General features: G+C 40.5%; 1 protein-coding gene and 1 long non-coding RNA gene across 4 annotated transcripts in view; one reads left to right on the top strand and one right to left on the bottom strand.

The window, feature by feature from the left end:
- XPO7 (exportin 7) overlaps nt 1-18,045 on the top strand; it is a 73,075-nt gene that overhangs the window by 27,837 nt on the left and 27,193 nt on the right. For 2 of the 3 annotated variants that reach the window (XM_072952718.1, XM_072952717.1), the window contains exons 2-5: nt 11,728-11,874; nt 13,915-14,008; nt 14,549-14,715; nt 15,763-15,828. The exons of the other annotated variant lie outside the window; for it this stretch is intronic. In XM_072952718.1, coding sequence (XP_072808819.1) covers nt 11,728-11,874; nt 13,915-14,008; nt 14,549-14,715; nt 15,763-15,828 — 474 coding nt within the window. The remainder of the gene's footprint in view (nt 1-11,727; nt 11,875-13,914; nt 14,009-14,548; nt 14,716-15,762; nt 15,829-18,045) is intronic. 3 annotated transcript variants of the gene reach the window in all.
- On the bottom strand, nt 6,922-17,026 carry LOC140690779 (uncharacterized). Its single transcript, XR_012066099.1, has 3 exons — nt 16,690-17,026; nt 15,464-15,601; nt 6,922-7,338 (listed from the first exon to the last, which is right to left on the bottom strand). It is a non-coding gene; the product is annotated as an uncharacterized lncRNA (long non-coding RNA).

Below are 18,045 nucleotides of genomic sequence, written 5' to 3'. Positions count from 1 at the left end.
ATACAGTATTGTTAACTAAAGTATACTCTGTGTTGTACGTTCTGTGGGTTTTGACAAATGTATAATGGCATGTGTCCATTATTACACTAGCATACAGAGTAGTTTCACTGCCGTAAACATCCGTTGGACTCTGCCTGCTCTTCATCCCTTGCTCCCCTCCCCAAACTTGGCAGCCACTGTTCTTTTTACTGTCTGTAGTTTTGCCTTTTCCAGAATAGTCGGAATCGATACAGTATGTAGCCTTCTCAGATTGGCTTCTTTCACTTAGTAATATGCATTTAAGTTTCCTCCATGTCTTTTTGAAGCTTGATAGCTTATTTCTTTTCAGCAATGAAGAATACCCCATTTTCTGGATGTACACTGTTTTTCCCTGCATCTATTGAAGGACATCTTGGTTGCTTCCATGTGTTGGCAATTCTGAATAAACTTGCTGTGAACACTCATGAGCAGGTTTTTGTGTAGACGTTAGTTTTCAGCCCATTTGGGTAAATAACCAAACAGCGCAAGTGCTGGATGGTATGGTAAGAGTATGTTTCGTTCTATAAGAAACTGCCAAACCGTCATCCGAAGTGGCTGTACCATTTTGCATTCCCATCAGCAACCAGTGAGGGTTCCTGTTGCTCTGCGTCCTCACCAGCAGTTGGTGTTTTCAGTGTTTTGGTTTTCAGCCATTCTAATAGGTATGTAATAGACCCTCCCTGTTGTTTTAATTTGCATTTCCCTGATAACATACCATGTTAAGCATCTTTTCATACGCTTATTTACCATCTGTGTGTCTTCTTTGGTGAGGTGTCTGCTCAGATATTTTGCCAAAATTTTAATTGGGTTTTTTACTGTAGGGTTTTGGGAGTTCTTTGTATATTTTGGGTACCAGTATTTTCTCAGATACATGTTTTGCAAAGATTTTCTCCCAGTCTGTGGCTGGTCTTTTCATTCTCTTAAGCAAACTAGATTCTGTTTGTGACTGCAGTTCCTATCAGCCATGGAAATGGTAATGACTGGTAACATAAAAAGAGAAGAGGAAACCCTAAGATTCCTGAAGTTCCTTGAATACTCACCAGGCCAGTTGCATTTATTTGGTTAGCCTATTAATAAAACAAGTGTATATCGTGAACCTGAGATTCTTTTTATTTAGTCATGGCAGAACACAGTAATGAAGCTTGCTGACCAGTGGCCTCGGGTAGTTGGCAGCTGTATGTCTGATCACTTTCTTTGCTCTGTATGTATTTAATGGCACTTTTAATATCCTGTTGTGATTGTACATAAAATACCCCCAATACTCTAAAGTTTGGATCTTGTACCAAATTGATATGAATAACAAAATTGAATTAATAAATGCACGCTGGCCCAGCAGTATCCATCTATAGTATAACTTAAATAATAAAGCAAATAGCTCTTGGAAACCAGGACTAAATGAAGTGGAAGGCGATACCGCTCTCACATTTTGACTTAATACTTAACCTATAGGCTGTTACTTTCTGACCTTTAGAAGTCACTTGTTTGACCACATTTGCTATGTGGTTAAAAAAAAAATTATTGAATTTGTAAGAAAAAATATGATCCCAGTGGATGGTACCATTCCAATTTAGATTGTTAGAGATGTGGTTTAACACTCTTAACGAGAGTATTAAGCTGTTATAGGATTTTTCCCCCTGCATAAACCTACTTTAAAAACGAGGTTTTAAGGAAATGATAATATAGCAGAGAAGTTTATTTATGGTTGTGATTGTTTCAAACTGCAAATTTGGGTTCTCAGATAACTGGGTGTTGGCTTCCTTTCTTAAGGTGATCTGCTTGGCCGTCATAATCTGCTCTCTTACTCAGCCATTTTCATAGCAGAGTACGTTGTTTTGGTCTTTTAGTGCTGTCAGCATGGCAGAATCAAGTTCCATAAAAGGCATTTGAGAGACAAACAGCCTTTTTTATAAGGGAAGTGAAGGTGGCAGAAACCAAGTGTATTCTTTTCCTTTTTTTCTTAGTGGAACCCCATTTATAAATCATAGGGTGCAAAATTGTTGCGTGTAAAGCCTATTACAGCTTTTAAATGCTGCAAGTAACCATACCATGATGCAGCATTCACTTCAAAGCTGTCTTTTATGTTGCACAACTGCCTTTCTCCTTCGGATGTTAGTTTAAAATGATTACACAGCTCTATAGAAAAACTTCCCAAAGTTTAATGGAGAATGGTTTCTTTGTCAGCTGAGGGCTTTTCTGTGAACTGAACTGCAACATGGATTTAGGTGAAATCTTCTTAACATAAGAATACTGTCCTTGGGGGCAGCAGGGCTCTTTGTAATGGCTTCCTCAGTGTGGCTTGTCCCTTGTGCCACTTGGCTTGAATAAGGCCTCGTTGCTCTCCGTGGCTAGTGCACAGGTGATCCCAGGATCTCCCACCACCATCCTCCTTGGATTCCCTTGGCATCACTCTCCTGGGTTGGACTTCCCATTTCCCACGCTCCGTGCTTACCTCTCTGTGGGATTACTCTCACTGGCGTGAGGCACATTCTTTCACAGTCACGTGGGTGATACATTCTTGTGGCCTTGTGTGCCTGAGATCGCTGTGCTCTGTCCTCACGTGTGGTTACTTGTTCACCTGGATGTAGCGCTGTCTATTGATCATCCCCCTTCAGGATCTTGCAGGCGTTCTCTTTGCTTGTTGCTGCTGTTGCTTTCGTGATGCCCAGAGCCACCTGATTCCTGATCGTTTATGTGTCATGTGGCTTGGGTTTTATTTTTGTTTTCGTTCCCATCCCGCCATTTCCCCACCTGCCCTGCAGCGGGTAGAATCTTCTCTTTGTCCTCGGGCTTCTCGGTTTCACAGCAATGTGAAACTTGTGTGGCTTGATTTTCACGCATTATGCAGAGCTCGCTCTGGTGGACCCTTCCTTCTGGCAGCTGATGTCCTTCAGCTCCAGGAAGTTTTCTTCAGTTATTTTGTTGATAACTTCCTCTCCTTCCCTAGTCTCAGTTCTCTCTCTCATGAGCTCCTGTTCATTAGACGTTGGACCTCCAAAACCGGGCCTCTGATTTTGTCCTTGCTCTCTTATTTTCCATCTCAGTCCTTTCGCTCTACTTTCTGAGAGACTTTAACCATATTTTCCAACCCTCTGATACAATATTTCACCTCTGCTGTCATACATTTAATTTCTGAGATCTCTGTTTTATGTTCGTTGAATGTTTGTTTGTCAGAGCATCATGTTCTTATTCCACAGTTGCAGTATGTTTTCTTACCTTTTTGGTAAGCTTAATAATATTTTTTCTCCCCTGACCCCATCTCTTTTCTTTTTTTTCAAGTTTCCTTCTCCCTATACAATTTGTTTTTTGCAGGTTGGTTTTTTTGTTTGTTTGTTTGTGTGTTTTATTGGGGGAGGGTAATTCCGTTTATTTATTTTTTTATTATTTTTTTAGTAGAGGTACCAGGGATTGAACCCAGGACCTTGTTCGTGCTAAACATTGCACTCTACCACTGAGCTATATACCCTCCCCACTGTGTGTTTGTTTTTATTGCTATTAAAAGATAAACTGAGGCAGATTAAACATTTTAAGAGTTTATTTGAGCAAAAATTGGTTCCAATCAGGCAGCATCCAATCTAGCATATAGAAAGGAGCTCCGAGGAGCCGTACAAAGTGAAAGACTTCAGGTGGGAAGGGAGCAGGAACAAGGAAGTCATACTAAGCGAAAAAGCAAGTTGGTTATTGCAGTCACTTTCCTTTAGGGGATGCAGGGGTCTGTCGGGCAGATTACCTAACTAGTGCTGATCAGGCAATTCCTGATTGACTGGTTTAAGATTCCATTTCTGGGAGAGCCGAAACTATAATTAAGTCTCAGTTTTTTGACCGACCATAAACAACCCCATTTTAGGTTTGTTTTGTTTTTTAACAGTATCTTCCACATTGAACGCTTCCTTCAGATTTCTGGCAATACTTGATTTCCTTATAACCAAGATCAAGAGACGACGAAGCTGGTTGGAAGCTCTCAGTGCGGGAGTGAGGCTCGTCTACTGGAGGCTAGCCCAGCTGTGGCCTTTGTTGGGTGGCCCCGTGTCAGCGTAGCTTTAGGTGTTTCCTTTGTGGCTGATGAGATCCTCGAGGGAAAGTCCTCCAAACTCCTGCCTGGGGAGTACAGTCCGGATGCTGGCATTTCTAGGTGGACAGACCCAGCACGGGGAGGCTCAGCAGCATTTTATGTGCACGTGGCCGCTTAATCAGTCAGCCTGTTAGCTGTCTGGTGCCCGTGTCCTCAGATGTTCTTTGAACTGGCTTGGTGTCTCCCAGTCCAGAGAAAGGGGCAGTCATTCAGAGTAAGGGAAGGTGTTTGGGAATCTAACTTCTCAAAAATACTCGTACCCCGTTCTTCCTTGCTTTGTTCACCCACTTCAGCTTAACATCTGAGCGTGCTGAGTGGAAGTCAGCTTGGTTTTCAGGTTTTCTCACTGCTGGCAAGGGGTTTGGCTTTCTTGAGTCAGTTAAATCAGTTACCGCTGATTTTCCTGTATTCCAAAATTTTGCTGCTATTGTCCACTCTCTTCCTGTCATGGTCCTTGTGGGATTATGATTTTTTCCAATCCCTTTAGTGTTTTATTTGGACTTGGGGAGGGAACGAGATTAGATGTGTGGACAGTCCACCGTTTTAACCCAAACTCCTTCAGAAGCTTTTTAAGAGTTAAACATCCATTTATGCAAGACATTTTAATGAAACTCCTACTGTGTGTCAGACACTGAGGCCTGATCTTGTCCTTTCCATATAGTGTTTGCATTCCTGCTCATTTACTAAAGTCACAGTACGTAAATAATTAATATAAATGGCAATTCAGACATTTGAGTCAGTTGTGCAAGAATTTGAGTGGTACAGTTATGAAAGGTGATAAATACCTCACCTTGAACAGACGCCTGTGACAATGGCAATGTAGTTCTGTTTTTGTGGGGAAATATGTCCCGGATACCACCCAGTGATGCTGGCTAATCCTCATTGTTTGTGGTAGTTATCCTCTGCAGATTCTCCTAGAACACTGACTTAGCAAATCCTGAACCGTTTCTCCTGCAGGGTGCATGGAGCTAGGTTCCTGCCAACGTCTGGTCACACGTCATCAGTCAGTCAGCCTATAACCTTGTATTTGTGTTTCTGTTTAAAGACACCTATTTTAATACACGCAAATGAAGCTTATCTAACGTGTATTTTCACACAGCCTTCCTGATCTTCGAAACACCAGGTTGCACTTCAGCACTATGCTCGGGTCCATTTTAAACAGCAAAATCAGCACCCCAAAAAGTGCAGAACTGCAAAAAACATGGCATTAAATAGCCAACGAAAAGGACACTTGTATTTGTTTACGCTGTGAGAGCTGAAACAAGAAAAGAAAGCCTCGTTCAGCCTCAGCTGGGAACACACATGTCAGGCCACTCAAAACTTTCACTGTTCTGTGCATATCCACAAATGACCAAAAAGTTGCTGTGAATTTCGATTTGGGGGTTTACAAATAAATTTTAGCAAATAAGTATAATTGCAGATATGGGACTCATGCACAACAATTGTACATCCTGTCCCCAAACCCCCTAGCCCAGCAGGGGAAGGCATTAATAACCCTTCTAGAAAAGACAGTGCAGATTTTATATGCATTTATGCATGTGCTTAAGAAGCTGTTGTTCTCCAGGGTTTAGTAGCCGATGCAACCTGCAATAGCTGGTAACAAACTTAGTGACTGACAGTTTACGTATGTTACCTCACTGACTTTTCCAGCCTTGTGAAACAGGCATTTCTGTTGAAAAGAAATGAAAAGCTAGTTTGAAAGGTTTGAGTTAACTTATTCACACTTCCAAATAGGGAAGTGAGGATGTGCCTGACACCCGAGGTCTTAACTGTTACGCGGTGCTGAACCTCCACTCCGAAAGGATTCTTGTTCCTGCTGTGAAGTCACCGAAGTTACTGAGTTAGAGGGATGTATTAACCTGATTTATTTTTTAATTCTCTTTTTAAAAATCTGTCCTGTTTTCATGATCTTTTTAATTTTAATATTTGCTTTCTTTTAAACCTTACTCACTTATGTAATTAAAAGCGCAGAATTTTAGAGCTGGAAGTATTTTTGTTAAATAATATGATAAAATCCACTTATTTCACACTTGAGAAAACTGAAGCTCCAGGAAATAAATTCGCCCAGAGTCACAGAGCTACTAAGACCAGTATCCAAGTTGCTTAACTCTCAACCTGATTCTTTTCTCTGCCTGAGCTTTATGTAGTCCCCTTGTACTCAAAAGATTATTTTAACCAAATTAGCAAAGAGTTAGTACCCAACGTTAAATCAAAATCTATTGTAATACTGTATGCTCACTACTTTTGAACTTTGACATCTTGGAGTGAACCACTAATATGAGACAAAATTGCATGACAGCAGGTGAGAAAACAGCCTTCTACAGGGGCCAAGCACTTGCCCCTGGGAGGCACTGGCTCTTCCTGGCATATGATTAGTGACACTTGAAAATGCAGGTCCAGTGTAATCAGATCTTCTAGTTTTTCATGGGAAGCTGGAAAACCAGATATTATTATGAATTACTGGCAACTACATCAAACTTAAATCCACACTGTAAGACAAAAAGCAAAAATGTCCACAGGCCAGTTTGAGGCTGCCAGTTTGACACGTGTGTCAGAACATTCAGCTTCCACTGGAGCCTTCATTCCTCGGCATAGTTAGGGACTAGGAAATGGAACCAAAACCAGTTTCTAGTGATGTGTTAAGTGAAAACTCAAGAGTTAAATTTATAAGTCAGTAAGCTCGGCAGAGTGAATCTGGCTGCTGACTTCATGAAGTAATTTGTTTATGTGTGCTTTGGCTGCTTATTACCCATGATGCAAACATCATATGTGTTTATTACAAGTTAGAATTGATTCATATTTTGAAGTTAAGTGTAGAATTTTGCAGTCTCATACGTTAGCAGACTTGCTGTCCTTATCTAATGCGTGCAAGACTCCAGCGCGGCGTTATCACCTGCTGGAAATACGTATTTTATCTTGTTTGACGGCAGTAGACATTACACAGCATCTGCAACCAAAAAGCTTTACTCACCCTCTGAGTACTCTCAGAAATAGAATGTCCTCACACGCATCCAAAAATCTTACCTTACTGATGTCCTGAGCAAACAATGGGAGTTACGGTTCTAAAAGGAGAAACTGGTGTAAAACTAAAGCATTCTGAATCTAACTTGTTGTCGGTTATTGATGAACTTCTTTTCCGTTAGTCAGGAAGAAATAGATCAGAATTCTTATCTGTTTCCTGAAGAATTTTAGGAGAACAGTGTCATTCATCCATCTTTGTTTAAAGCTACCCGTTGAAGTATAACATATGTCTAGAAAAATACACAAATTATATTTACAAGTCAGTGGATTTTCTCAAAATGAATGTGCCTCTGTAATCATCACGCGGATTAAGAAATGAAACATTTATCCTTACTACTGTTGATGGACATTTTTTCTTTCCATTTGGGAACTGTATTTAGTGCTGTCATGAACATCCTTGTACAAGTGTTTTGGTGAACTTAGCTCGTATCTCCGTTGGGTATATACATAGAAATGGAGTAGCTGGGTCATGGGTACCCATGTTTGAACCCAGCAGGCCAGGTTCTCATTGTGTTGAATTTACATTTCCTGATGATCATTGAGATTGAGCATCTTTCACTTGCTTATTGGCCCTTTTAGATATTCTCTTATACTTTTTAAAAATAAATAGTTTGCATATATAAACATTCTCATTCAGAGAACTAGCTAGTTTTCCCCCCACTGACTCCACTGCAGTTGTTAACATCTTGGAGATCTGTTGATATATGTATAAAACCAAAATGGCTTTGGTCCACAAGAATGCCTTCTACATACATCACTTTATAAACGAGGGGAAGCCTTGCGTGTAATGTTCTTTTCAGGCCATTTAAACTATCAATATTCATTATTGGTAGGAAAGAACAAAATAAAAGTAGTAATAAATAAACACAGACATACTTTTTGAAACTTTTGCCTTTGGAGTAGCCTTTTGCCTTTTTGGTTTTATGAATTTGTTTTACGAATTCTGACTGGAAACAGGATCGACTATTAATTGGTAATATGTTACTAATTACAAGAGATAATTTAGCCCTACTTATCCATCTTTAAAATCTTTCATTTTCTGGCAGATTCAGTATGCATTTTTAATTTACTCAACACACTGTTTTCCTAGTACACAGAAAAATTCCAACTAAGGAAGATCTAAATTAATGGAGTTTATGAACAGATGGATAGTAAGTTGATTTTTCAGCAATTCTTTTTATGTTTCAGGCATCCAAATCATGAAAATTCAGCTACCAAATTGGTAATTCTAACTGTGTATTCCTCAGGAGAACGTCTCTGGATTGAGCCTGTATGGTATACTTCATAATAAGGTGGTGCTTCTGATCATTTCAGGTGGTTTCAGTGGCCATCAGACCGAGGATATACTGTGTAGAGAACCTGCAGATCAGGCTAGTTATCCAAGGGTTGTGCTGATTCACTGCTAAGCATTACTGGGCATGTCATCAAATTCTTCCTAAAAGCAAGTGTCCTGGTCTCTGATTAGAAATCTCCAAGTGGATTTTTTTTTTTAAGCAGTGAGGCTAATTTAAAAGTATACAGGGTTAGGCTTTTTTTAAAAAGCAATTATGTTACAAATTAAAGTAAATTCTAAGGTATTCTGTTTTGTGGAGCAGTATAACATCTAATGTACGAACAAGATCTTCGTTTTCCTTTAATATACAGGCAACTCTTTGGCTAAATCATCAAATTCTCAGGTCTGTAGTCTCAACTGATTACACTTTATATTGCAGTGAGAATAATTGAGCTGCATTTTCTCTATCCAGGCTTAAAAGGCTGTATAAAGTAATGTTGCTAAATATTAAAGAAGATACATCCTTTTAATACCTTCATTGTAACTACTGTTGGTGAAGTCGGTGTGGTCTAAGTTTGGGGGTTTGATGGTCTTGAGTTTCTTGTGCTAAAGCAGAACTTGGCTAGTGGAAGATTGCCTTCCAGTTTTGTGAAGTATTTCACCCAAACGTGCTTTTGTGTTCCAGTGGGACCAGGTGGAAGCTTCTCAGTGGGTTGTAGGTTTCGCAACCTCGGGAATAGAAAACAGGCATTCTTATCCGGAGGCTCCTCTGGCTGAACGGGCCTCGTGTAACAGATACCCTTAATAAGAACTGGTTGAGTGGTAGACGGGACGGTGCCTGGGGGAAGTGCTGCTGAATGTGGAATAACTAGTTTTAATAGCTAATCAAGTAATTGTAGGATGAATTGTATTTTTCTGGGTCCCCCAAAAAAGGTGATTCAAAGTAATCTATTAGATTTGCTTTCAAAACATTAGCATCCAAGAGCACATAAATGTAAATATTTCATCCCCTCTCCTTATGGGTAGTATGGGCACCCCAAATAAAATGACTGTTTTAACCCTGTGGTTTTTAGCTGTTTCCACTAATCTTTTGGGAAAACAAAACTGTTTCCCATTTGTTCTTCTAGAAACAGAGAAATAGAGCTACAGTTCTTCAGACTGTGTAAATGGTCAGATGACTTTTTTGTTTTTTAAGCTGTCTTGTTTCCTGAGCTAAGAACTCATTACCAGACTTACCCTGCGGTGTTGTTGTTTTTGTCTGCGAAATTAAAGCAAATCAAAACAAAACAACAACCAACAAAGCCCGCCGTAACCTGCATGTCGGTCTGTAGCAGTCAGGAGCTACCCCGACAGATGTTTAGCCAGCGTCATGTGAACAGTGTTGTTGTAATAAACGTAAACAAGCTTTGCACTGGGGCAGCTGCTGGAACTGAGCAGACTTTAAGGAGAGCCATTACACCTTCGGTAGCATGACTGTTCAGGGAGTGTCTGTTCAGGATACTGGAGAACTCACAGCGTGTGGCAGCCGTGGGCGTTACGAGGCTGCTCCCCGATACCTCATGCTGGATTTTACAGCTGTCTTTCAGTTTTAGTTAGGGTGTCTTCCTATTGGTGTCTCCTATTTTTGACATAATTTGTTTCCCTTTCAGTTGATCCTTTCATAGGAGAGGGAACAAAAGCAGCCTGCTGGGTTCAGACAGAACCTTGCGAAGGAGACTTAATCCCTTGTTTAGGAATGTAGGGATTTGTAATTAAACTGATTCGTTGTCTGTAGGGTGTTAGGCCAGTACTGGCAGGCGTGACCCTGACTTTCATATGTGTTTTATGGAGTATATGTAATTAATTAGCCTTGTCTTCTATTCCTTGTGTTTTTAAGCTATGTGAAAAAATCAGATATTGCTTATAGCACTTTGGTTACTTCACATCTGGCTTTGCAGGCAGCTTTCTCTGCTTTTGAACTGAAGAAGGTATTAAGCAGGACCCCAGGAAGTCAGAGGGGAACAGATTAAACAGGAGCCCCAGGGTGTTTTGAAAGGCGGTTTGTGTGTGTTGTTTTTCTTCTTGGAGGGCCCTCTGAAGTGAGACTGGTCGTCCTAGAGTGTCAGTATTTGTCTGTCTTATTTCCTTTAGGTTAATGTTTGAAATGTATTAATCAGATTGAGTAAAATAGGTGCCCTGCCCTAAGGGCTTTCCTGCTTAGTGGGAAAGCTGTGATTGATTAAGTCGCAGCACAATGAAATAAAGTGATAATGAAAAGCCTTGGGCAGACTGGCTGTGTAATATATTTAAGGCGATTTACACAGGTTGGTTTGTTTCATTATTTTTATTTTTGTTCTTGTCAGAAGTGTCGTTTCTAATAGTAAGAGCCTTCAAACTGTTTAAACCAGGTCTTGCTTGCTGCTGTGGAAAATGGGGTCAGAATTTCTTCTCAAAGTCCAAACCATTCCTTTAAAAACTGACAGATGTTTGCCGTCCTCCCTCTCCAGCCGGTGAAAGGTGACGGTTGCACGAGTTCTTGCTAGCTCCTTTCCTCTTTGCTTTTAAACACCACAAAAGTGGAAGTGGATTTGCATCCTTTTGGGTTTTTGGCCAAAGCACACACCCATCCCCTGCCTGCCTCCCTGGAACTGGTTCAAGATTTGGAGAGACGGGTTTGTTTGGGGGCGTTCCCTGTGTCTTATCTCCGTGTGAGCACATGCTAGGGTTGAATTTATTTTGACCCTGCACTTTAAATTTGGAACCGAGGCGAGAGTTTAAAGTACAACAGAAGAGAGTCTGCTGAGCTTCAGGCATGAGGGATCCGGGCAGGAAGGTGTGTGCTTGCATCCCAAAGCTTTCTTGTAGAGGTTGGCCGTCTCTGTGCGTACACGTAATTGTAGGCGGATAACTACCAGGTAGAGAGAATGTTTAAACCTGTATAAAGACCTGTGTGCGGCTAACATTGTGTGTTTATGTACTTAAATTTGCAGTGATGACTTTGATGTTCATAATTTTGAAACTGATGGCAGAACAAGTAAATTCTGAATTTTTATTTGAAAGCCTTTTGGAAAAGCTTAGGGTGGATATTTGCAAGGGAAAAAAATGTATCGTTTGTGATTGATCTTTAAGGAAATGACTGAAAAGCATATAGATATTTTAGGCTTTCTATCACTTTGTCTTCTAAAGCATCAAGTAAAGATCGCTGTAAATGGTTGTTTCTGGATAAAGGTCACCCAGATTCTCCTCCAAGCTGAGAAGCAAGTCTCTCTTCATTGATTCCTATTTCTCCTTATTTAGTCATTCTGCGCACAGTGCCTTGTGTATATGATAGGCTGGGCTGATTTCTTTTTTGACTGATCTTTCCCAGAGCCTGGCCCAACTAGAGAACCTGTGCAAGCAGCTGTATGAAACAACGGACACGACCACCCGGCTGCAGGCGGAGAAAGCCTTGGTCGAGTTCACCAACAGCCCTGACTGCCTGAGCAAGTGCCAGCTGCTCCTCGAGAGGGGAAGTGTACGTAAAGTTTGACAAATCCCGAGGGTCGCGGGTCTAGCAAAGTATATTCTGGGTCTAAGTTTAGGGGGGGATTGGGGTAACTCCTGTTCCTTGATTTGTAAGTACCTCTGCCTTCTTCATTTCACTTTTGAAACTCACTATACCTGCAGGTTAGCAAAAGCAAAAAGGGCTTACAGCCTCATCAGGAAAACCTCCTTGAGCATATCTTTTTGTCCCATAATTTTTCATCTTGAATCAAATATCTGGGACTCCTTTTCTGTTTTTCACACTGAAGTACCACTTCATATCCTTTACGGAGAAGACAGGGCTATATATAAATGACCTTTCTTATCCACGAAGTCCATGTCACCTTACAAGATCCCCAGTCTTCTCTGTTTTTCCTCCCCTGTACCACAGCTACTTCTGATTGTCTTAGAAGCACAGAGGGGGAAAATAATCTTGATAATGAAAATTACAGGAAGTTAATAGTTTTTAAAATGGAATTAGAACCTCTTCCAGCTTAAAAATGGCAGGCAGCGATCAAAGTCATGCTTTTAATGAGACATGATTTGATTAAGTTAATATTTTTGGCAAGATGGAGGTCTTAGGAGGGGTAAGGATCCAGCCAGGGTATCAGGAAAGGGCATCAAGGGAGTTAGCATTCCGGCTAGACTAGCAGCCAGCACGCTGCTGGAGACGAGAAGGAAATGCGAAAAGGATGAAAGCAGTTAGCTTGCTGAGGGTGTAGGATTCTAGATGACTTCATTTTTTAGTTTGCCTTAGTGGTAGCACAGTACTCATGCATAATTAGAACAAATTACGGTTGGCTAAATGATACCCCTCATGGCTGAGGGAGCTGTAACCCTTCTCCCAAGTGTCAGAAGGTTACAGAGTCGGGGTCAGAGATTGCGCAGTGCTCTGTCCTGTTTTCACGTGTAGTATTTTGTATTTCTCTTCAAACGCTTGGCTTTAGGGTTGATCCACTTACACCTGTACGATGGGAGATGCGCAACTCGCTTTCATTTGACTCCCACTGGAGTGTCGTCCATGGCACTGCTCACTCCAGTGCCTCATGTTGACAGTCGACGGGCTGGAGTAAAACAGGGTTGGTGCAGTACTGCACACAGTTGTAGTGGATTCTTCCTTTGTAAAACTGATGGTGTGATGTAATGCATGTGGATACCCTGCTGTCTGAACAGCTTTCAGTTTTGTGGGTGAAAATTTCCTTTGGCCCGTTGGTTAAATTATTTTGATGGTTCTCAGTCCGTTCCTATTACGTGGCGTTATATAACGCAGCCCCGTGGAGGAATTTGCACACGGCTCCTTCTTAAACATTATGATCAGATAGAACGCTCTGATTCTCTGTAAGGTTAACATTCATTAAAATCCACACTTGAGAATATGATAATGCTATTCCATTGCTTACGGCATAATTTTTCTCTCTCATAAATAATTGTTATGAATTTACTTTACAGCTAGCATATGCATTCCCCAAAGCTGTCGCTGACTGATATTTGTGCTGATGGGGAGATACAGTTCGGGGGTTAACTACATGGCATAATGTGGTGGTTCCTGCTAATACTTCTTTTTTTTTCCTCTCTCTCTTTCTAATGTCACATATAATGGCATAATATAGGAAATTTTGAGGTGAAGTCTTTTGAAATATCATTATAACAAGGCTGTTGGAGGGAGATTTCTTGATTTAAATGGAAGAAGAGATTTGTACTCTAAAGATCTTAATATCTTTCTGAAAAGGTGCCCTCTGACTTCTGCCCCCACAGAGTGACACAGATGCCTGTGTTAGACTGAGTTTGATCAGACACTCACTTTCTCCAGCCCCTTGTCCATGACTGAAAGCAGCTAAATGAGCACATATGCTGTGTGGGGCTCACTTTTCCTTAGTGTGATAGACTCTTTAAAATCCAGGATCGAAGATAGCAAAACTGATTCATTTTTCTTGAATCTGAGCACAGATCTCCAAGTTAAAAACCTTATGACTGACTAACTCAATAAAATTGAATTCTAAGTCCTTTCTCTCCCCTTCTCCCTTTTTCACAGTCATCTTACTCCCAGTTACTGGCAGCTACATGCCTTACAAAGCTTGTATCGCGCACAAATAACCCTCTACCGTTGGAACAACGAATAGATATTCGTAAGTAGAGAATTGCCTTTCCTCTCTTAAAGAAATGTTTGTTTAGTGTTGTGCTAGTAATAGTTAAATTTATGTTGTTTGTTTCATAATGTTCTGAAATTGCTAAGCATACAGAATAGAATCCAGGTTCTTTCCAGAACTTGGGCTTAGAAAAGTGAAGAGGACCCAGTGTAAGTGCTTCTAGGTAAAGCCTCAGTTACCCCTTACGTTGTCAGGAGGTTGTTTTCATTCAGTCTTTACTGTCACTAATAACTCAGGCGAACATTGTTCGGGATTTTGAATCCTGTGCCGGCCGTGTTACTTAATCACCTCGGGGTTGATTCAGGGTTGCCACACTTCAGATTCTTCACTGGGACAAGTATAAAATTCTGAGTTGGAAAGCCTACAAATCTGAAATTCAAAGTCCCCTTTCTCTGTAGTATGAAGAATCAAGGGGGTTTAGGGCAAACAGCTCACCATTTCCTGGACATGTAGCACATTTAAAGATGGACACCCTTCCCTGGCGGAGCTTCCGTGATGTAGGTGATTTTTGTTTTATAGGAAACTATGTGCTCAACTACCTTGCCACTCGGCCAAAGCTGGCTACTTTCGTGACACAAGCACTTATTCAGTTATATGCCAGAATCACCAAGCTGGGCTGGTTTGACTGTCAGAAGGATGACTATGTCTTCAGAAATGCAATCACTGATGTCACAAGGTTCTTGCAGGTATGATGTCTGTGTATAAGCACATGATGTAATAGAAATGGGTGAAGCGGCACGTCTGACTTCTGTGTTGATCCGCAAGTAGAATTACTTGGTACATCCCCTTCTGTGTCTTTCCCATTCGTGGTCCATCTAGGCTTTACACGTTTCCATGTCAGCACAGACCCCACTTGGTTCTTCATGATGCTTGCACACTGTTGCAATTTAAAATACTATAACTCATTTAACTAATTTCTTACAGGTGGGCATTTAGTTAGTTTCTGTATTTTGACTGTTAAATAAATACCTCAGTGAATATCTTAGTGTGTGTGTGCGTGCGTATGTGTATGTATACACAAGATGTATATATCTTGTCATACTTTGAGTTAACTGTGTTTGGAAGGTGAATTCCTGGCCTTTGAATTATTCAATCAAAAGGATGTGTGTATTTTTGGCTTATAAGCATATTTCCAAATTACCCTGAAAAAAAATTGCTCCCTCCAACAATTAAAAGAGTGCCTGTTCTCCTGTACCTCCACCCTCGGAGTTCAGCTTTTTTATTTTTCTAATTTCATAGGTAAAAAGAATTGGCATCTCAGCATTTGAGTTATGGATGAGATGGAATGAATTTTCACATGTTGATTTACTGCTTACTTTTGTTTTTCTGTGAACTTCCTATTTGTGTCTTATGTATTTTTTAAATCAGGTTCTCTGCCTTTCTCTTGTATACAGTCTCTTCGTAAATTCCCTTACACTTTGATTTGTCACTTACCTTGAATGTGATTTGCCAGCTTCTCCTTCTGTGGTGTGTGTGCTATAATGCTTATGGGTATTTTTTAGATACAAAAGGCTTCCATTTTGACGCAGTCAGATGTAGCAGTCTTCTTTTATGGCAGTTAGATTTTACGTCCTGCAAAGCAACAGTTTTAAATTACAATTTCCTGCTACCTTGTCTAGGCAGTTTTAATAGCAGCACAAGATTCTGTCATTTCAAAAGTATGACTGCATTTCAAATGCTGAAATCAGGCTACACAGGCCAATTCTTTCTGCTTTCCTTTTTTTTTTAACCAGGATAGTGTTGAATACTGCATCATTGGCGTCACAATTTTGTCTCAGCTAACCAATGAAATTAATCAAGTAAGTGCTACAGCCTTCCTCATTGAAGTAAGTGCCATATTTTTTCTTAGTATTGGTGTTTTCTGCTGTGTGTGGGATGATCTTTTTTGGCAGTTGTGTGCTTTTGCGGTAAGTGATTAATGCCCTTTTGAAACAGAACAGTTCCATTGAGTTTTCCTCTGTAAGTGCAGTCTACCTCACTCTTGCTGTCCTGATCCCCTTCTGTCTCCAGAACATCTTACCCTCTCATCTCAGCTTCCCTCAGTGGTATTAATGTTCACTTAGAGATGAGAGCAACGATCCTAAGTCAAAACTTTAATGAAATAATTGCTGATGAAAGACAATGAGCCCAAAAAGGGATGACAAACGTGAAACCAGCGTCATTGGTGTACCCTTTCTGCTGTATAAATTAGTATGCGTTTATAATCATTCAAAAGTCAGCTGCCGGGTGCTGTTATTAAGGATTTTGCTGATAATCTTTTCAGAATGCATGAAACACTGCTAAATACCAGATAATTTTTTTAATAGTCATTGATGGCACAGGTTACTACAGAGGAAACACCAGTGGCTTTCTTTTGCTCTGGCTGTGATGTTTTTAGTCATTCACTTTTGTATCCAGCTGAAATGTTACAGTTACTGAGCAGACCAGCATCACTACTCATTGTAACGCCTTGCCCTTCAGATGTCGGCTGATAATTACATTGGCATCCCTGTTGCTCTTGTTTATACTGATGCAAACGTTTTTATTAACCTTGACAATTTTTAACCAAGTTGGTACTGTTTTAAATGCACAGGCTTATAGCCTCTTCAAGCCTAGAGCCTCTGTTATGTTCTGTCACTTGCGATCTTCATTGTGGTTGATAATTGTCAAAATAAGAGTACCTTGCACTTCTGAGTCGTTTCTGTGTGACAGGCACTCTTCTTAGCACTTCGCTTGCGCTGACTAGTTTCACCCTCACGGTAGTGCTGCGTGTAGGTACCGAGGTTATCCCGTTTTCTAGATAAGGAAACAGGCACATAGAGGTTCAGTAATTTGCCTTCAGCGTCAGTTACCACACGGCAGTTCGTGAATTCCGACCCGTGTAGTCTTATTCCAGACTGTGCTCTGAACAGCTAACTTATTATCTAACCGCTATTACCCTTGTAGTTAGAAAGCACAAGGTCACTAAGCACAGAGATGGTGGGGCTAACGGTCTCCCCTTTGAAGTCTGTCTCCGCAAAATCCATCAATGTTGGTATTTTTAAAAAATGTTTTCAAACTTTTATTTGTCTTTCCTAAGAAAACGAAAGGAATGTGTGTGATATGCTTAACATGTAATTACTCTCTGTGTTATGATCAGCGTAACAGATTATATATGGTATCTGATATATAATCTAGCAATACCTTATTATCCAAGACATTTATGATAGCACAGTGACACTGAAGCTAAAATTGGAAGCTATGCTTAATTTTCTGTTAGGCTTTTTTTTTTTCTTTCTTTCTTTCTTTTTGTTTGTTTGTAAAATTTTAAGTCAGAAAGCGTATTTCTGTTACCATTCCTATTTGAATTTAGAAATAAAATTCTAGGGGGATCCTAACTTGGTTGTCTGTCAGAAATCTCGTGCATTTTTCTTTAATGTGCCAAAAGCAAAATGAGCTCCCTCCTGGATGAACCGATCAGCATGTAGAAGAGATTTAAGCTTTCAGTTAGCGGTTGGACTGAAAGTGCTCTTGGCAACGTTGAAGTTCCTTTATTGCACTTATCGAGAGCCTCCTGTGTGTCAGAAACAGAGGGCATACTAAAGAAGTAAAACACTGAATTCTTGACCACAAGAACCTTTAAAATGTGACTGAAAAGACAACAGAGGAGTAAGTGAGAGACGCGTACAAGTGCCACCCGTGGTGTAGACACATGTTGAAACAGGTTAGGGAAGGAGAGTGTTACAGGCTGTTGTCGTTTATCGCAAGTTCATGGTTGTTGGTTAATGACTGGGGAATTTTGTAGTAACTTCAGCCCTGAGTGGATTGTTTACCAACTGTCTACTGTCTGATTTTGAGACTAAGCTACAATACAGCGTCATAGTAATTATTAGCAATATCTTCCAACAGTTCGTTACATTTCATCTCCCTAAGTGCGGAGGGAATTAAACTTTACCGTGGAGATACTCACCCCTCCTGTCTGCCCTCTGTGTGCTGTAGAGACATGATATCCTGCTTAGCTATTAGCAGCTTACTGTCACTTGCACCCTTTCACTGAA

This window comes from Vicugna pacos, chromosome 31, assembly GCF_048564905.1.
Source record: "Vicugna pacos chromosome 31, VicPac4, whole genome shotgun sequence".
Classification (NCBI taxonomy): Eukaryota; Metazoa; Chordata; class Mammalia; order Artiodactyla; family Camelidae; genus Vicugna; species Vicugna pacos.
This window is presented reverse-complemented; position numbering and strand designations above follow the sequence as displayed.